Below are 21,302 nucleotides of genomic sequence, written 5' to 3'. Positions count from 1 at the left end.
AATTCATAACACTTAATCTAATAATGGGATAATAAATGAATGCCACATGCTGTGCAATCTTATGTTTGAAATTCACAGTCAGTTCTCACGTTGACAGGGATTTGAAAACTTCTTCAGCATAAGGCATTCAAAGCGCAAGCACAGAGCCACTTTCCAAGAGCTTCTACAGCTTTCTATCAACTATTTTTTCAGATACATAGCCCTAAAAATAGTATCATCTCTGCTGATAGTTCAGTTTGGCCTTCCATCCAAAGCTCTACTGCCAAGACTAGGTTACATTCTAGCGCTTCATTAGCCACACAGCAGCCTTGGCAAGAACCTGCTAAAAGCAGCAGCTCTTTGCATTGTTGCTGTCTGCCCTAAACTAGGATTCGGTATAAAGAATAGCCAAACAAGGCAGCCACAAAACCCCAGCTTCTGCAGCAATCTAATTTTTACACAGTAACAGTTGGGCCTCTGTCTTCAGCCACATTGTTTTATCCATTTTCCTTTCCCAAGCAATTTATCTCTTTTTCAGTCTACATTGTGTCTTTCTCCTTGAAAGGGCCAAACTCTATTAACTGAGCCATTGCTCATTTTTCCTACTTCGGTTCCAGCGTCTGTTTTCTGTATATGTCTTATTAGCTTTCCATTGTAGGAAACATGAGAGGAGAAAACCACCCAGGGAGACAGCGAAACAGAACAGGTTAGAAGAGCAAGCTGAAAACTCGTGAAAGGTAAGAGTGAAATCCAGGGAGATCTCTCTGGACAGACTTCACTGGTACAGTCTGATGCGATTATCACCACCAATTGCTCATCACCACCTACGCCACAAGCAGCTACCCCTGTGCAAGCTCCTAGCCATGCCAGTGGTCTGATCGACCTCAGGTTTGTTTCGGCAGGGCAAACGTCCTTGGCTTCAGCAGTTTGACCCAGCCTGGCTCACTACAACAGAAACAGCTGAGACTGCCAAAATCCAGGGCTAATGTCTCTTTCAGCAAACTCAGTAGCAGCACTGACACACTGAGGGCAATTTTCCTCTCCGTACTGGCTTTGGATCCTCTACATCCCACATGCCTAACAACCACCAAGCATTCAGCCGTAACTCATTTCCCCCTCCCCTGTCTTGTCTCTTCCTAATTTCCAGACATCTCCTCACTTTAACTTTTGGATGGTTCTCATACCTGCAGATACAACACAGAGATTAACATGCAGGAACACTATGCATATGGTCTCTTTTCCATGCATTGCTCTTCTCATCTCTTTCAGTCTGAAGTGTCCCGGGGGAGGAAATCTCAAGTACTCCTAAAGCACCCTAATGCACTACTCCCTATGCAGTGGGATGATATAAGGGAAATGAAAGGAGCTGCATCAGTATCTTAGCATAAAACAGCAAAAAAAACTCTCAAACTTTAAGAACTACAAACACTGAATAAGAAGTGAGAAAGCATTTGCCCCAGATACATGCACACACATCACAAGAGCTTTGCACCAGTGCTGTATCTTCTACTGCCTTGACACTTTACTTTTTTTGTAGTTGGCCACTACAGATTCCTCTTCCCCAGCAGCAATTGTAGTGCACAATCAGCAGCACTAATATTTTCTCCTCCTCCATCCTCCAGAAATACAGGGAATATTAGTCTACAACCTGGAGACAGGAAAAGAAGAGAGAGCAAGGACAAAGGGGAGGTCACAACCTGAATCTGACCTCACCATGGGGAGACGTTCCTCCCGGCACGAGCATTTTCAAGTGCACAGAAAAAAAATATCATCAACAGCATGCCAAAATGAAAGCATTTGAAAATGAATAGCAGCTGTTATTTTCTTAAGACCTCAATGTCTGTCTTTAAGCGAGTTCCTCTTACAATAGAGATGGCTTCGTTTAAATGAGAAGGCGGTTGCAGCTTTTTAGTATACTCCAGGTAAAATGAGTGAATACACACAAAGAGCACCTGATAACACTATTTGCACATGCACTATTGTGTAATTGTTTCCATAGGCACAAAGGACTGCCAAGCTGCCATAAAACCTCATGATAATTGCTTGGTTGTGTATGTGTCATAAAATATAAATCAGGATTCCTTCAAAAACCTGGAAAATTGCACTTATCTAAATCTCACAGTACTAAGGAGGCAGTCATTTAAATTCTATTTGTCACCAAGACACAAAACTGGGCTCTGCAAAGATATTCTACACAAAGAGAGAGACAGAGATCTGTCAATGTATGTGACAGCTGTTTTGCTGTACAAGCAGTTCCAAATCAAATTTGCTAACCAGTGAAACATCTGGAGGGGAAAGCCTCAGATGGAGAGAACCGTCAAAGTTACGATAACGCACTGTGTTTCTTCACTGAGTGTGATATGAAATTAAGTAGCTGATATACATGATGGCTACAACAGTTGACATAAGTATCAAACATCACATAACTCTTATGGTAGAGTATTAGGTGAGGGGCTGTAACTTTTGTTTTGCCTCCTCCCCCTTCCAAAAGAAAGCTTCTCCCACTACTAAATAGTTATGAATAACAAAACATAACAATGATACTAATTCCTTACATGCATTTGTGCCAAAAAATATAAAATAAAAATATATTACAAGAACGAGCACAGCCCATAAACATTTTCACTGATTCATTATTTAGGACCAGCCAAGCATTTTATGAATTGTAGTTATTTATTACGTTTTATATACTCTGATTGTTTATGCCCAAAAGGTTCATCCACTTCCTCACCACAGGTCTCCATCACCCAATAGCAAGGCAGGTCAGACTTCAAACTGTGTCACAAGGGTCTTATTCCTGTAGCCTTGCAGGCCCTCTATTCTGCAAACACTGAGCCATGTGTTTAACTTACTGTATACAAGTAGTCTCACTGAACTCATTCATGAAATTCTAGCCTTATTTAAATTGCCACAAGTTTTACCATTGACTCCAGTTGGACCAGACTTCATGTAATGGGACTATTTACATGCAAAAAAGCTGAACACGTCTAAGTGTTTCTGAAAGCAGTCTTCAAGATAAACCTGACCCCTACATTGCTTTTTTATCTCTTACTGACATGTAACATGCACAAAACGATCTGCTTTTATCTTGACCTTAGCAGTAAACAGCTCATCACTAAAACAAATTACGTCATTTTTCCTCCTTCTTGGAGATTATTAAACAGGCCATTCATCCTCCCCAATCTGCTAATTTTTACCATCCCAATAAGCGCAAGGTAGTTAGTGCATAGTCATCAAGGAACAAAGACTGATTTTGCTTAGCTGGATACTTCACTCGCTCATTTGCAATTTAGAAAAGAATAAACTTCAGGCAGGTACAAGAGACAGAAAAACAGATTAGGTAGCTGCAGTTTTCTTTCCTTAATTACAACAGCAGCAACATTCAACCAATCTAAATTGAATTCAATTAAATCAACGTTAGTCAGCTCCCGAAGCAATAGCTGAAATATAATCCCTGTACTTGCTTCCTCATTTAGTTTTATTTAGAATGAGTGAAAGGTGACCCATGTACCTGGCTTCTAACCCTCAGCAGAAAAAAAATAAAAACTGCGAATTCAACACAGATCCTTTGCTGCAGAAAGCAAAAAGGTAGAAGTTCCTGCTGTACCCAAATTCCTGCTGAAACTCAGAACAATGTCTACAGAAACAAAGACTCTTTGACTAGAAAAAGAAACAACATCCTTTTTTTCTGATTACCATACGGCTTACTATATTTGAGAGCTCAGAAATATCCTAAGGGCATAATTTGATACTAATTTAATCACTCTGTAGGAAGATTCACTGATTGCAGTCCATCCCTTCATTCCCTCCACGACCTGCACTGTTGGTGCAGACGTAAGATAGCACTGCAAGGATGAAAAATTATGTCTGTTATTATATGTGCAATTAAATATGCATATTAAATGCAACTGTCCTGCTATGCACAAGGCTCTTTTGCATTTTACAAAGCAAAATACAGCATGATAAGCAGTCTGCCTTGAGCAACTTATTCTACAAGTGTGTTCGCTTACCCTTGGCAGAGGACTAACTGGCATGATTTCAGGTTCATGCTATGAATTATCACAATATCTGCTCTTCCTTAGCAGGACTATGTTCTGCTACCTCATGCATTTTATATAGGATTCAGTGAGAAATAAGGATAGAAAACAAATACTCTCTACTCACTAGTTATCTTTCTAGCCACATAGTACAGCAAATATAAAGTATAACACTGTGCTTTTATATACTCTGCATATATACATGTTTCCCTGTGATTTCTTGTCTTAAAGGAGGTATGTAAAATAAAGTGTTCTCAGGGTTGTTCAAGCAAAAACACTCAGCTATCACTCCCACTGTGCTACACAATGGACAGAAGTCCCTACTGCCCTATACGTGCTCAAGCAATCAAATGCAACTTACACTTTTAAGCACTGTTGAAGTTATACGAGGCCAGAAGAAAATAAAACTCAAAAAATGATCCGAATCCCATCCACTATTCATCACATCACTTAGATTTTTCTTAAATATTTATAGAAAGAATAAGACATTTAGTAAGAGTGATTACACCAGAACTCTGCGAGCTCTTCCACACTTATATTTACCTGTATATTAGCTCTTTATTTGCATGCTTTAGAGTCACTTATTCAGAAAAGGGTACTGTAAAACACGTTGGGTTCCAGCAATAAGAAACTGACTTTAAAACCTTTTGGTGCATAACAAACTCGTACACTTTTTCATGCCATTAACAATTTGCACAGCATGAATATAAACTGAAATTCCTGGCCTATATTAAGCTACTGTACAGGGAGCCTCAACAAAATCTACAGATTTCAGACTGCAAGAATTTCAGAGCAAACCAAGCACAGAGTCAAGTAGAGACATTTAAATTTCACACAGCATGTGACTTTTGGAAACTATGCTTAACAGGGTGGTACCTTGCTTCAAGCCACTGTATCAGAGCCTTTCAAGATACACATATCATACTCATCACCTTCAGACCCTTACTATTCAATTTTCTTGCTCAGATAAGACTCCTCCAACACTACCCCCAAGGAGTGCTGAGATCCACAGCAGCATACAGAGCAGAAAACCTTCTCTTGTCCTGCAAAATCAGCAGAATCCCAAACACCTCAGATCAACAGCTCTGAAACACAGTACAACAGCTGCTAAAAAAAATAATGCCTCCTATTTTACTATGTTGGCCCAAAAAAACAAAGCCAGATGTTGGTGGTATGACAGTAGAGGAGGAACCTTCTCACCAATATTGTTACATTTTGTTGCCATGTGACAGATGGCAGCAGAGGGGCAGTCTGACACAGAAGTGCAGATGAAGCAAAGATGTGTCACTGAATTCCTCCATGCAGAAAACACTGCACACATTGCCATTAATTGGTGTTTGATGGATGTTCATGAAGACCAAATGGTGGATGTGAGCATGGTGAGGTGGTGGGTGGTGCATTTCAGCAGGGCACCAGAGGGTCACCTCCACTGGTGTAGATTTTTATGAGCACGCCATGCAGGTTCTTGTTCATCGTTGGCAAAAGTGCATAGCAAATGTTGATGGCTAAGTCGGAAACTGTGTTGTAGCTGAGAATGGTGTTATCGTGCTCTTCATTGTAGTTAGCATGAAAATAAATAGGAGCATTACATTTGGAGGAACCCAGGTAAATTAAACACAAATGTTTTGTCAGATGGACAAAACACTACAGGTATTCTTATATACCTGTAGTTTTGTTTTGTTTGTGTTTTTTTTTTTTTTTTTTTACCACTTTTCACAGAATCACCTGGGTTGGAAGGGACCTCAAGGATCATGTAGTTCCAACGCCCTGGCCTAGCAGGGCCACCAAACATACACATTTAGATCAGGTTGCCCAGGACCCCGTCCAACCTGGCCTTGAACACGTCCAAGGACGGGGCATCCACAACCTCCCTGGGCAGCCCGTTCCAGGGCCTAACCACTCTCCTTGTAAAGAACTTCCCCCTAACATCCAACCTAAATCTTCCCTCCTTCAACTTAAAACCATTTTCTCTAGTCCTGCTATTGTCAGCCCTTTTGAAGAGTTTACTCCCCTCCTGGGTGTAGGTTCCCTTCAGGTATTGATAGGCTGCAATGAGGTCACCCCGCAGCCTTCTCTTCTCCAGGCTGAACAAGCCCAACTCCCTCAGCCTGTCCTCATAGGGGAGGTGCTCCAGCCCCCTGATCATCTTAGTCGCCCTCCTCTGGACCCTTTCCAAAATCTCAATGTCTTTCTTGTACTGAGGGCTCCACATCTGGACACAGTACTCCAGATGGGGCCTCACAAGAGCTGAGTAGAGAGGGACAATCACCTCCCTGTCCCTGCTGACCACCCCTCTCCTGATGGAGCCCAGGATCCCATTTGCCTTTCGAGCTGCCAGAGTGCACTGCTGGCTCATGTTCAGTCTCTCGTCCATCAGGACCCCCAGGTCCTTCTCTGCCGAGCTGCTCTCAAGGACCGCTCCTCCCAGCCTGTACAGGTGCCTGGGGTTCTTCTGGCCCAAATGCAAAACCTTGCACTTTGCCGTGTTGAACCTCATCAGGTTCACTCGAGCCCAGCTTTCCAGCCTGTCGAGGTCCCTCTGAATGGCATCCCTTCCTTCCACCGTATCAACCGCACCACTCAGCTTGGTGTCGTCAGCAAACTTGCTGAGGGTGCACTCAATTCCCTCATCGATGTCATTAATAAAGATGTTAAAGAGTCTGTCCCAAGACAGACCCTTGGGGGACACCACTCGTTACCGGCCTCCACCTGGACATAGAGCCATTGACCACCACCCTCTGTCTGCGGCCTTTCAACCAATTGCTTATCCATCGGGTCGTCCACCCATCAAATCCACTTCCCTCCAATTTGGAGATGAGGATGTGGTGGGGGACCATGTCAAAGGCCTTGCTCAGGTCCAGGTAAATGACATCGGTCGCCTTCCCTTCGTCCACCAATGCCGTCACTCCATCATAGAAGGCCACAAGATTAGTTAGGCATGACCTTCCTTTATACCAAATATTAATTCTTATTAATACTATATGATAGTGGATTACACAACTAGGTGAAAGCCAATATTCTTTAGAACTTTTTCCTTAATGGAATCTTTCCCCCACCTCACCAGAGCGTCTGTCAAACTCTAGGAGAATCTTTAACTGTTTTTGGAAGGGACTGCATTTAATGGTTGAAAAGTATGTATTAAAAAGTAAGAAAAAAAAGAAAGAAAAAGAAATGGCTGACTGTCCCCTACAGGAGAATTTCCTGCAGAATCTCTCACAGGTTTATCATACTTCTACAAATCAATTTTGGGTGGCTACTAATATCTACTTTTTTGTTAACATCCTTCCATTATTTTCTTTGTCAAGTGCTAAAAGCAGGCTCTGAATTCCAGAGGACAAACTAACTTCCTGCTGCCTGGACACTTAATCCTTCCTACTTGTTTTAACCCTGTACCAGCTAGCCATGAACACCAAGTACCTAGATCCATCACATATCAGAGTAATTTGGGATTCAGTTTTGAACCGATACAAATCGATTCATTCAACAGGAATCAAAAAAGACTTAGAGTCACTTTAAAAGAAAAAAGAAAAAAAAAAAAAAAAAAGAGGACAATAAGAAACTTTGGTAAAATCCTACAGTAGAACAGACTCAGAGGAACGGGAAACTACAGCCAATCTATCCTGGCTAAATAGCACCCACACACCTAGCAACTCTATGGAATAAAAGAACTTCCAATATGCTTCCATTCTTTCAGCTGAATCATCCTTTTAAAAGAGCCAGATGCACACAACCAGATGCCCTTATCACGCTGAGTCAACCAGTGCAATATTAAGGATGCCACTTCGGCTGCCAAGAGCTCGTAATCACATAAAGGGCAAAAATAGGGAGAGAGGAAGCAGCAAGAGATGTAATGTCTTGCACGGTAGCTGAGGGCACATCCAGCCATACAACTCCAAGCCTCTTGGGGTAGGGATAGCTTTCATGTAGGGCATCAGCTGCCCATTAGCCCCATAAGCACACTCAGGGTGCTGCAAGCTATCTCACACCACAGCTCTGGTGCAGGGCCAATCTCAGCAGTCATTGCAGAGCTCAAACAGTGCACAGGGATGGCTGTCAGTGAAGAGCAGCCTTGCCCTGAAGGGATTTCATGTGGGATCTCTTTTTAATACAAGGCAACACAAGGAGCCATCTACTTTCTGGCCTTTCCCCATAGTTAAGTCACAGAATGGCCAGGGTTGGAAAGGACCTCAAAGATCATGAATCTCTAATTCCCCTTCCATAGGCAGGGCCACCAACCTCTCCATTCAATGCTAGACCAGGCTGCCCAGGGCATCTTCACCCCCTCAACTTAAAACCATTTCCCCTCATCCTGCAGTTATCAACTCTTTGTCCTACTCCTTCTAAAAAAAAAAAAAAAAAAGTGCATCCCAAGAATTCTTCAGAAGCACAGTGCTTATTAAAGAGAAATACTACAGTTTTCAACAACTTACATAAAGAAATGAGTAATGTACTGTGAAATGGAGTAGAACACAGCTAAATCATCTCATATAAAATACAACATTTACTGAAGTACACTGGTGTTCAAGAGGAAAGACCTGCTTGTGTTACCAAAACAAGCTACTACACACAAAAATGCAATGTTATTTGATTAAATTTTTCATAATTCATTTTGTATTTTTTCTCTCTGCAAGCTTTATTTATATAGCCATGGGGCATTTAAATTATTGTTTTGGCACTGGAACCCTAACTCAGATCAAAAGGCTTTTAAAAAGCCTCCACTTTCTTCTGCTTTAATTATAAAAATGCAACAGATCAGAAGTTTAATTACAAATTAATTAATTAGAGAATGAAGTATTTCTTCTGCAACTAACTCTACTTTTGCAAGACCAATCTTCTTTTTCTTCCTGAAAGAAAAAAAGAAAACAAAAAACTTAAAAAGTTTCTTCAAGTACAACTGAAATTGTTTGGAGAAAATGAAGAACGTACACTCACACAGTCAAGCTCCACGGAATTTACTACAGGGAACTTTTTATTACAATCCAGTTTGTTTTGGTTTGGTTTTTTTTTTCAGCAAGGAAATACACAAATAGATGTCTATCATTCCCAGAAGTATCTACTGCTTCTGGTATGGGATTTGTCGTGGAGGGGTCTGAAAGGTCAAAGACAGGATGGCAGAAAAAGAACCTTGCTAGAGACCACAAACCTAACACAGAGCTTCTCATCTGATTTCAGACTGTTGCCCAGGATGATTCCCTGATGAAATTCAGGCATCAGCAAGGAAAGCCAGACCAATACTGTCTTAATCCAAGGCAAAAAAAAACGTATTGTATTGTAGTGGTATCTAGAGGACTGACAACTCACAAAATAAGGGTTGTTAAGATACTGAGCTGTTTCTGAGCCTAAGCCTCACACTTGAGCCTAATTACCTCTTTATCTTTTTACTGGAAAAAAAAAAAAAAAAAAAAAATCAAAACAATCAACCAACACTACAGCCCCACTAAGCAGTCAAATCAAATAAAGACAGCATAAAGTGCAAGTGAAGGCACAATTGCACCTTCACATAATTGATGGAAATAAGAGGACATGGCAGGGCACAGTATTCCTTCAAATATTTTCATTTGAAAACAAGAAGAGGTTGTTGGGGTTTTTCTGTTTGTTTTTTGTTTGTTTGGGTGAGCTTTTTGTGGTTTGGTTTTGTTTTTAAAGAGTACGAAGAATGCGAAAGAGTACTTTAATAAGGGAAATCCCCAGTGAAACATGGGTTAGGAAAGTTATTCTAACGGCTGTAGAGGCAACAACAAGCATCTCACTTAAACTTATAACTGGATCTAAACCCCTTCTCAAACTGGTAGAGTACAAGTGCACACAAACAAGAGAGCCAGCCATAACTGATCAGGACCCATGAATGTGATGATACTGCAACAGGGAGTCAAGAATATTTGGGTTATCACAAAGAATATGGCTAAAATCACAAACACAGAATGAGAAAGAGGAAGTGACAAAGAACTGAAAACCCTGTATAGACATACATAGTGTTTTTTAAAAGGCAAAGTTTAAGTTTATTGTTTAACATACTGCTGTGCTCTATAGTTGGTGAGATTCTTCTGTGCATTCTCCTGTACCCACAAAAAATAAAATAAAACAAGATCTGAAGAAGATGGGTCTGAACCATACAAAGGCACAAAAAACTCTAAAAATTCCCGTAAGAGACTTATTTTTTTGGAACTAGCACTTTAAGATTTCACGATAGGTTCCTGGAACAAATTAGTCACTTGAAGAAAAAAGCATTCTGGATTAGCAGTTCTAGTTCTGATCCAAGATGTTGACCTATTACTTCACAATTCAGTGAATGGAATCCCTCACTGCAAAGTGACCACTATTACAAAGCAGACCATCTCTGTCTACATCTGGAGGCTACATTAGCCCTCCTATCTTTACATACTGATACTTGTCTCCTCATGACATTTCTCATTTCTTCTCCTACTGGAATCTAGATGAAGCCATAATACAAACTCATCGACAAAACCAAACCAAGTTCAGTGCTAGTTGGGTAGCTTTCAGAGTTGGATTTTGTTTTTAACTGTGATACTCCACAACACAGGGTCTCTGAATCCTGTGTACAGACAGGTATACTTTCTTGGTACCAGCACTAATCCTCAAAGATTTTCATAACAGGCAACATTCACAGCCTTTCGCCATGGAGTAACCACATTACCTTAAACCCACTGAAAACATTAACTTAAGGAGAATGTTTTCAGTGGAAGAGCATTTCTTAGTGCTTTAGTCAAATACTGTTGCTTTTTTTTTTTTTAAATATATAAATAATCATTATCAGCTTCTGTAACTTACCAAGAAAACCCCATGGCTATTTTAAACAACATCAACTGAGAAACATCACTGCATAAAAGTCAGAGGCTAGATGCCATAACGGCACCGTTGACTCATCATAATGTTGGGAGCCTACATACTTAGCAGCTCATCACTGCTTCCTAAGGAAGGCACCTAAGTCACAGAGAGCCATCCAACTCAGGACTCATATTTCCCTTTATCAGAGGGACAGAAAATTCTCAGAAAAGCAATAAAAACCAAAGTTATGCTTACTGAGGGCAGGTAACCACACCAACAGAAAAGCTAAGTACAAAAATTGAATGCTGTCTCTAAACTGGGTCTGCAAACACTTGTGTTGTACCTACCTTTCAGTTAGGCATTTGAGAGGGTTCCAAGACCAGTCTCTCACTAGAGGGAAGTCCTAATCATAGGATGCAGGCTGTTCTGCAGCAAGGACGGGCAGCGTCTTGGAGAAAGGCATAATGGAGCATGGCTTCTCTGCCCAGGGCCAATTATTAATCGTTTAATCTAAAAAGTCAGGGGGTGGGAAAGGAAGACAGAATAAAGATCTAGGAGCAGTTTAAGCTGCTGAGTGGGTTTGTTTCCATGACAATTTTGGTCACTGAATTGTGACCCCATTTCAAGCATTCAAGTCCCTTTTTAGGATTTAAGTATGCAAATTAACAAGTTGCATGAAAATAACATCCAGACACTGGCAGAGACTTTACAGCGATAGTTCTGCTACCAATTACCGCCTTGTACCTCTGAACTAATACCAGACTGACTAAAGCAGATAGGAGTTAAAATCACATAACCCTCTCATTAGCAAAATAGCCTAGAGTAACACTAAGCTGAGAAAAATCCACCCTGGAAACAGGATGTTAAGCTTGGAAAAAGCTGTCCTCACTTGAAACACGGGTCAGAGTTCAGGGAGGGGTTTTCTGGTCTACTGACAGATCCGTAATAGGGGATGCCACAGGCCCATCCAGTTGCCTAGCAGTGATGGTCTGCACCATCATATGGAAAATCTGCTTTCCCTCACCTGTAAAACTGTGGCCCGGACTGTGCTGGAGAGCAGGGAGTGCTCACAGCCAGCAGGGACTAACAAATAAACACAGGAGCCCTTCTGGAAGACTTCAACGGGAAGCCTATCCTGTTCTCTGGTGCAGAATGGATGCTGGAAAACACCTGGTCTCAAGTTTTAAGCATAAAACAAAATCCTGCTATTTTATTTACTATGTGGACTGTATACACCCCCACACACTCTTTTAGAGATTACACTGATTTTGTAACACGTTTTGCAGCAATTAAAGAGATGAGGTGAAGGAAAGATGGTACATGATGACAGTAAATGAGCATTATTTACCTCCAGCTGAAACCTCCTACTATTCCTGAAAAACGTCCTCATAAAGCCATCAGAAAATGAATGCTAACAGCAATTCACATTATCCTGGTGTGGCGGTTTCACACCAGTGGGCAGCTCAGTATCACCACTCTCTCATTCCCCCTCCTCAACCGAACAGGGGGATAAAATAGATGAAATAGAGCTTGAAGATCAGGATAACAACAGGGAAATCACTCTCTAATTACCAACACGGTCAAAACAAAAACAGACTCAGTACAGGGTTATTAATATAATTTACTAGCTATTGATAACTGATTAGAGCAGTGAGAACTAAAAGGACACTAAAAGACACTCCCCTATCTTCCTCCTTCTGCTTCCTTCCCATAAGAAGATAGGAGAAGAGGGGCCACAGTCAGTTTATATCTCTACCACTGCTTCGTGGTCACTCTACCCGTGCTCCACATGGGGTCCCCACCATGGGATGCCACCCTTCCTGAACTGACCCTCTCCGCATTTTCTACAGGCTGCAGCTCTCCAAGCACTGCTCCAACACAGGTCCATACCACAGGGCTCACCCTTGAAGCACTGCCTTGCATGGACAGCAGCTCCCCCAGCCCTCCTGTCCCACCACAATATCCTCCCCATGGGCAGGCAGCTCCTGCCCAGAGTGCTCCTGAAAGGGCTCACCATGGCTGCACATGGAGATCTGCTCTGTGTGGTGCCCATGGACTGCAGGGGGACAGCCTGCTTCACCGTGGACCTCTTCCGGGCTGCAGAAAGCTTCTGATTTACCCAAACTGATTTACTGGGCTTTCTTCTTCTTCCAAGTGAAATAGAGTTTGACAGATACATGATCCTTAACTGACATCCCAGCAATCCAGCAGATTTGTTTCACAATAAGTGGTCAAATGAATAACAGCAGCACCATATTATGCCTCAGCAGAAGGCAGAACCTAAAGGAACATCGCTGCCTTTTGCAGATGACCATTACGAGCCATCCACAGGTCTGAGAAGTACTTTGACGGTCCTGAAGTTAGCAAACTGAGCAGCAGAGTCAACATGTTAAATAATGTCCAAGGTGTGATTCCAGAAAACATCTCCTGTGGCGCTTCAAGTTTCATTCAGCAATGGGAACTGGGCTTTCAGAAAAAAATGTGGAGTCCTGTGGAGCACAAAACTGGGAAGTGAACTGTAGGGTTTGCACCCTCTCCTGCTTACAGGAATCCCACAGTTATCCTGACTTAACCAATCCTCCCATACAACAAGCACCCCATTTAAAGGTAGGTAAAGAAGGTTTATATGATCACACACCTTAAGCAAGAAAGCACAGGAGCTCAAGAGCTGCCAACGTCAAAGACCAGCAAGAGGCATCTGCAACCATGAGAAAAATAAAAAAAGAGACTGCCCTGAGAGCCAAAGCATCAAAGAAAGAACTTCTGACCTAAGATTCAGATCTCCACGTAAAACATTTCCATCTTTCAATCAACATTTCTGACAAACATTAGCAATGATGGATTGTTTAAAAAAGAAAGTTGATCCAAAAGCTGAGTCAAGCCTGCAAAGTAATTCAAGGACCAAAATGATAAAATCTAACTGTAAACATTGGCCCAAATAACAGATTCATTTTTACATAAATAACAATAAGAACAAGCATCTCTCTCTTCAGATTTAGTCTGTTTCTCCAACTGTATGTTTGGAGCAACTTTTACCACAGGTTGCCAGCAGGCCTGCATCTACAGCTTCAGCATCAAATATTTCAGCTAAAGAAAGAAATTCCATAAACAAACAGTGAAGCCTGCTTCAGTCAGATCCTCTAGAAAAAAAAAAAAAAAAAAAAATCGTAGCAGCCAACAAGGAAAAGGCAAACTTCCAGATGAGGGAGGCAAAGTAGATCTAGTTCAGCATTCCTGCAGCTATCAGATGGTTAACAAATTGAGATGAGAGACTTCTGCGCCTTCCGAGCAACTTTCACTCTGGCAAACTTAAAGGATTCAGAAGCGCAGCTGGAATACATATGGGAGATGCAGGAGAAAGTGGATCATTTGAATTTGTAACTCCATTGTGCGCTGGAAGAACTTCCTGCAGATGAGCTACATCCCATCAGTGACTCAGGGAGACTCTCCGTCTGCTAACAGTCATGAATTTATTCTCTGAACCACCTACCAAAAGCAGCACGGTTTACGTGAGTGATATGTATGTAACAGAAATCTTAAAATAAAGCCTGCAGGGACAATTTCTTTTTTGCTTCCAAATACCTCTATACTAGAGCATCCTCATTGCAGGGATTTAAAAAAAAAAAAAAAAAAAAAAAAAACCACCACAGAACACCACATTATATTGATGAAACAGATCTTATATTTTGATCAAAGTGTTTTACTCAACACAAATTTTTATGCACGAATGCTTTCAAAGCTGAAGTCAAATATATTTTTAGATGACGTTCAGCATTGAAAATAGAACAGACATCATAGTAATGGAACATTATCAAGCCAGATTCACCCTGCCAGGCAGTCAGTTACTGGCTTGCCTGGTTGATCCTCTAATACAATACTTGAAAACTATGCTGCCTTAGTTATTCAGGCATCCTGTCTGGATTACATTTTGCCTTATCAGCAAACACAAGGGCATGCATATGGTCATTTGAAATTAGCACGTTTAAGACACAAAAGCAGGGACAAAGGGAAAACACTACAGATAAGCACGAATGTCCCCTTCTTCAATTTTCCTCCACAGCTGGCCTCACCACTAGAATTGAAAAGATTGCAGCCAGCTGAGAACTGCATCTACTGGAGCCTGTTGGAGAGGTGCACTTGGAGCTAAGAAACAGAGTAGACAACAAAAAGGAGCCATAAAAATCACAGATGTAAATTAATAATCAAATATACACATTCAACAAGCAGACAGATGGCAAGCAATTTTCCCCAGTGTACTTACACTTGTTCTTCTAGTGCCTGTATTTGGGTCACTTGCTAGATTAATTCTCATGGGCAGACCCAACAGAGGTACTGTGCAACAGGCATGGCCTCCGACCATTTCCAAATTATGTAAAATTGACACTACAGCACAAAAGCATTCATTAGGATTTCTTCAATGCAGCTTGTAACACTGTAGCTTTCAAACAAAGCTGTTTGATGTTGTTTCTCCCACCAGCAAGGCTGCCCCACTCAGTCCCATTAAACAGAATGCAGCACAAGCCACAGAGATCTGGCCAGCACTGCCACGTTTCATGGAGGCATCTTTCGAGGAGCCAGAAGTCTGGTAAAACCGGTGCTCCAGAAAATACACACAGTGGGCACAAAGAAGATGCACCACTCAGCGTTAAAGATCCCTCCTAGTGGCCCCCTCAAACCATGGCTTCCTTCCACCATTTGGGAAGACAAAGGAACACTTCAATGGATGAGTAGCTTCTGACACGCACCGCCGCAGCGTATGACCCCAGGACACTCAGAGCACTAAATCTTCCACAGCCCAGCGACAGTCTGACAGGGATCTGTCCTACTTAGCACAGGTTGCGTGAAGGGCCCACAGCTCAGATTGCCTGCTTGGGGTGGGCTCAAGCAGCAAGGAAAAATAATGATGCCAGGCCGTTAGCCTCACTGCAGCCATAGGCTCCCCTCCTGCGATGGGGGTAGATATTAGCCTGAAACAAGGGTTGCATGTGCAGTGACTGGAGATTAGCCCCCCCTTAATCTGGCAAGGAGCTGGATTCAACACAGCGCAATATGTTAGATCTTCAATACATTTGCAGGAATGAAAATTGCATTTCTCCCTACCTCTTCTTACGGCTTCCAAATTGATTTTGCTCAACAGTAAGTAAACGTTTATTAATATGCATTGTGAGCTCATCATGGCATTAGACATGCATCCACCCCTCTCCCTATATTTGTCTCTTCTTTCAGGTTAATGTATGTCATATCCATTTTAAAATTAAAAAGAAAATAAAGCAAAAAGAGAATGAGAAGTATATTTATTTGTTACAAAATGAATAGGGTTATTACTGATTTCCTCCCCAGTAATCTACACATTTTTCTGGAAAACATCACAGTTGCCGTGAAAATTAGAGCAGCAGGGAAGGGGGTGACAAAAGCTCGTTTCCAAGGTACACAGAGAAAACAACAGTGACTCCTCATTACACTGAGCTCGCAGGTTTAGAAGCTGTCACTTCCATTCACACTAATCAATAAGCCAATCGATCTAAGAGATCACATTTGCACTGATTATGCGCATGTCACGTTATCCAGCATGAAAGCGGCAGTGAGTTAGGCAGACTCAAGATGAAAAGTGAGAACGAATACTTTTTAAATTCATTCAATTTCAGTTTCATTGGGTGAAGGCTAGGAAATAAAATATTGAATTCTTTGATATAAAGTCATAAACCTCAGAGTACAAGTAAGCTTGTTACATCACTGCCCGTACAGGCTTTGGTTTGGTGCAGTGCAACCGCTAAAATATTAAGTTTTACCATTGGGAAATTGATTTTGTTCTAAGAAGTTTTTACGATGCCACTTAATCTTAACCAACCTACATAAAAACATAGAGAAAGCAATTACAGACACCCTTTATAAAGTAAGCTTGATCACTATATTAAAAAAAATAAAAAACAACAGTCTGATCTAATTTCAATACACTTGGCAAAGGAAGCAGAAAAAGGTAAAGCAATATGCTGCCCTCATACAGATTGCAGGTTCCTAGCATAAAGGCACAATCTTGATTCACTTAAAGTTAGTATCATGATCCATCTCCCACATGGGGGGACCACGTCCTATAGCTCCAGCATCAACCTCCTTTCCTCTGTTACATTTCAAGTAGGCTCCTGCAGGGCAGCAAGATCCTGTGATTACCATTAAGAGAATCCTTCAGGTCTGAGAGCCCGCCGTTGTCATCCCTAGCCCCAGCAAGCAACAACCTTCCTGCCTTTCCCTTCCAGGACCGCAGTTGAAAGGCACCCTAATTAGATGACCCTGCGTACGGGACTGCCATTAATTGGCTTTTCGAGCACTCTAGTGAATACCTAAACCTTAGTTAAAATGATGAGAAGTGCTCTTTAGTTACAAGGTAAACATATCTGCATAGCTTTGCCTCAGAACACCTTTTAAATAGTATGGGACTAATGTTACAAAGGCAGCATGCAACTATCTTTTCCACCCTCCCCAAGACAATACTCAATACCCCTATTTCCAAGCAGTGTTAAAGCACACCCGGGCAGCAGCAAGAGTAACCTTGACCTCCACACGAACACTATCAGGCAACGCTTCAAACTGCTTTCTACCTCAAGCCAAATTGAACTGGCCTGCAGGACAGGCTTACGTCCTTAAACAACCCAGTTCTGCCCGAATACTGCAGCATACACTGCTTAGGGTTATGCAAATACTCCACTTCTGCAGCTCCCAGCTACAACAAGCGGGTTGAAAGTAGTGTCAGTGTGTCAGAATACTGCTTTCTACTGGTCCAACTCAGTCCCTGCCTAGCAGAATAACGGCTAATTTTTTTTCCCTTATTTTACTGTTCGTGCATTACATTTTCAGATGTTAAAAAGGCGTAAAAAAACAAACCCCTGCCCTTAACCGGAAAGCTCACACAAACACCAGAAACAAGTAATCGCACCACAGGACTTCGTGTCAGCGACGCCAAGGACCGAAGCCCGAGCTGCCCCGCTCCGAGGAGACGCGGCTCCACACCGCCGCAGTCCTGAGGACGTTGTGGGAACGGTGTTGTTCCTCCCGCCGTGGCAGGTGCACCGCCGGCAGCAGCCCGAGGGAGGCGGCCCGGGCTCAGCGCACCGACCGGACGCTGCCTCGTCCCACCCCGCGGGACGGCTCGCACCTCCCGGCAGCACCGCACCGCCTGCCGCCGCCCCACGCAGGGCGCTGCGAGGCACCAACACCAACCCTCGCCACGGGACCCCTCCAGGCGGAGGGGAGGAGAAGGACCGCCGAGAAGCTGTCAAAGTAAATCCCGGCTCGCTTCTCGGATGGTTTAATTCCAACGGCGCATGAAACACCCCAGGACGGTTCATAAGTTTAGCCAGGCGTGCTGTTCTCCCTAATACATTTTAATTACGCATCCGTTCTAACTGCAATCAGATCAAGCCAGCGGAAAAGGCACCAATCGGAATGCCCGGCGGCCAGCCCCGCCCGGCGCTCGCAGGAGCGGCACCTCGTGCCCCGCCGGCACCCCGCTCCCTACTCGGGACGCCCGAAGTCGCGCAGCGCTCGCCAGAACGGCGGGCTGGCAGTGAGCTGTCACGGCCCCGTCAACGTCCCCGCCGCCGGCACCGGCGATCCGGGCTCGCCGGCCCCCCGGCCCCCGTTCCCCCGGCCCGGCCCCACCGCCAGCAGGTGTGCCCCGACCCGCCGTACCTGTCATCGTAGCAGAAGTCGGCGCCCAACGTGTTGAGGTAGAGGGCGAGCCCCAGGGCGCTGCTCACCAACTCTGCGCTCATCTCTCCGCCCGCCGCCGCGCTCGCACCGGGGCAGCTCCCCGCCCCGGCCTCCCGCGCCAGCCCCGAGGCGGCTGCCCCGCCGCCACCGCCGCCGTCTGCCCCCTGGCTCCGCGGGCGCCGCTCCGCGCTCCGCCGGCGGCCGCAGCCTGACGGCGTCCCCCGATCCTCCGCCGCCCCCTAACCCATGGCAGCGGGGCGAGCGGCGGCGAGAGCGCGGCTGAGGGGGGTGCAGCAGCGGCAGTGCCGGTGCCGCCCTCTTCCCACAGCTCCCGGACGCTTCTGCTACCGGTGCTTCTGCCGCCACCACACCACCCAGTCCCGGCCCGCGCCCCCCTCGCTGCCGAGCCGGGCGCCGCTGCCGAGGCTCTGGGAGCGCCCGCGTGGGGCGCCCCGGGCTCCCACCGCGCCTGCGTGCCGGACCGCCCCGTGCCCGCCCCTTCGTGCCGCCCGCCCCGCCCCGTACCCCGCCCCGCGCCCCGCCCGCACCCCGGGCGGCTCCGATCCGACACCGGACCGAGATCCGGCTCCTGCACCGGCAGGGTGCGGCTGCTCCCTGTCCGGCTGCGGCTCGCCTCGATGCTGCCGCCAATCTCGAAATCTTTTTCTTTCTCCGCTTTCCTGCTTTTTTTCTGTGTTCTTTTTGTCCTTTGTGTCTTTTTTTTCTCTGATTTTTTTCTTTTTTTTTCTTCGCTCTCTCCCGCTTTTTCTTTCTTTTCCCATTTTTCTTTAACTTTTTTCCTGCTCCCACCTTTTCCTTCTTCTTCTTCCCCCCTCACCCTATGCCAGCTGCAAACTTGACAGAAAGGAGTCCTACCTATGGCATGGCTGTGATGGAGGGTTCCCTGCTTCTCTCTCTGTCAGAGCGGGCATTGCAGGGACTCCTGGGCTTCCTGTGTTGCAAAACCAAACTAAACCACTGAAAAGTGGCAAGGAAACAAGCACACCCCAAGGCCAGCACTGTGAGCTGGGGCTCCTGGAGAGGCACAGCTGGAGATGGGCAGTATGAGTATCTGCACTAAATGACCTGCTCAGGAAACCCAGCTGTGGGAAATAATGTGCTTAAACCATCCTCAATAATTCATTGGACACAGACACACAGAATTATGGTAAGGGCCTGGGTCCATCAAGCTGATTGTTTCCTTTTTTTTTTTCAGAGTTATTAACATCCTGCCTCCATTTTCTGCCAGCCGCTCCTTTGCAACCTTTCCTGGTGTTTTCTATCAAGTGGCCATCACGCTGCCCCAGAAGAATGGGAGTCTGTACAGTAAGCTGCATCTAATAAAACGGAAAGCTTTTAACAACTTCTCTTACCCTGCTCTGTGATTATTTAACACTGTTCTTAGCAGCTTCACAATATACTAAGTGCATTGAAACCTCTTTCAAGCAGGATTTAAAGTGCTCTTGAGAAGACTGCCCCAAGTGCCACAAACATCCCAGCTGCTTTTCCTCAGGCTCGGGTGTGTGCTCCCACCACCAGACTCAGTAATTGCAGACAGGGTGGGGAGGGCACCCTAAGAGCTTTGAGGGGCCATAGCAGATCACATTGATTTGGAAGCTGTGCATGAAACTTTTCAGCCTGAAGCACAGCATGCAGTAACCCAGATTTTAGGAGCTGGTATGCTGTCAGAACTGCAGTCCTTACGTTTGAACACCAGTTCTCAGAGTCTTCCTGGACCTACTGCCAAGTTCCTGATCATCTTGACTTAGTTCTTGCCACAGTGGGATTGCTAAGCTTCCACACTACAGTTGCACAACTCCTTTTCTGGAACATCCTAATAAACTCCGCATAAAAATCAGCATAATTGCTGCTGAGTCACAGTGGCAGAAGTCTCTCCTTCTCCATAAAGAACGTAAGTGTTTTGTTTTTTTTTTTTCTCAAGGGGCAGGGCTACTGGCTAGGGTGAATGGTTAGAAACAGAATCACAGAAGATCACGAGCTGGAAGGGACCCACAAGGATCATCAAATCCAAAACCTGGATCCACAAAGAGCAACCCAAAATCAAGCCCTGTCTCTGAGAGCGTTGTCCAGATGCTCCTTGAACAGTTTGGGGGTGTGACCATTCTCCTGGGGAGCTTGGTCCAGGGCCTGATCACCCTTTGGTGACCTTTTCTTAACACCCAGCCTGACCCTTCCCTGATTCAGGCCGAAAGCGTTCCCTCAGGCCTTGTCACAGCCATCAGAGACAGAGCTCTGTGCTACCACGAGGCCTCCCCTCAGCCTCCTTAGCTCTGGGCTGAACCAACCAAGGGACCTTGGTCACTCCTCGTACCCTTTGTCCTCCAGACCCTCCATTTGAGGCCCTTCTTTGGATGCTCTGTAATATTTTTATGTCCCTGTTTTGTAGCACCAAAGCTTTAGAAACAAAATAAATTCTCTGGGGATAAAGTTCAGCCAAGTCTGCTGCTGACGAATAAACCCAAATGCACGCTGCCTGTGGTGACCTCAAGCAGCAGCAGGCCTCTGACACCCTGAGCCACTGACAGAGCTGGCACAGCTTTCCTGGATGGAGAACATCTGTTCTGTGGAAAGAGATGGACGGCAACGTGTGTGTGTGTATTGCTCCACCTGGCAGTCCTGGGACCCCATGTGCCAGGCCACACTGAGGCAGCAGGTGCAGAGGTCTGGATGCAGGCTCAGCACAAAAGCAAACAACACAATGGAGAGCTCAAGAGGGTAGAAATCCAAGTATGCTAGGGGAATTCCATCTGTTCTTCGGTTAGTTAAAATAAT

At 44.5% G+C, this 21,302-nt stretch overlaps 1 protein-coding gene across 2 annotated transcripts in view; it reads right to left on the bottom strand.

Annotated features, from left to right (window-relative positions):
• TMTC2 (transmembrane O-mannosyltransferase targeting cadherins 2) overlaps positions 1–18,604 on the bottom strand; it is a 239,019-nt gene extending 220,415 nt beyond the window's left edge. The window contains exon 1 of one of the 2 annotated variants that reach the window (XM_042889535.1): positions 18,489–18,604. In XM_042889535.1, coding sequence (XP_042745469.1) covers positions 18,489–18,571 — 83 coding nt within the window. In that variant the 5' untranslated portion in view covers positions 18,572–18,604. Of the gene's footprint in view, positions 1–1,505; positions 1,527–18,488 lie in introns of those variants that run through there. The other variant, XM_042889536.1, reaches the window with a different exon arrangement.
• Positions 18,605–21,302: the final 2,698 nt, after the last annotated feature.

The sequence above is a fragment of the Lagopus leucura genome, unplaced genomic scaffold (assembly GCF_019238085.1).
Source record: "Lagopus leucura isolate 7727_CA_CO unplaced genomic scaffold, USGS_WTPT01 Super-Scaffold_100159, whole genome shotgun sequence".
NCBI classification, from domain to species: domain Eukaryota; kingdom Metazoa; phylum Chordata; class Aves; order Galliformes; family Phasianidae; genus Lagopus; species Lagopus leucura.
Note: the sequence above shows the minus strand (reverse complement) of the source record. Positions and strands in the feature narration are given on the sequence as shown.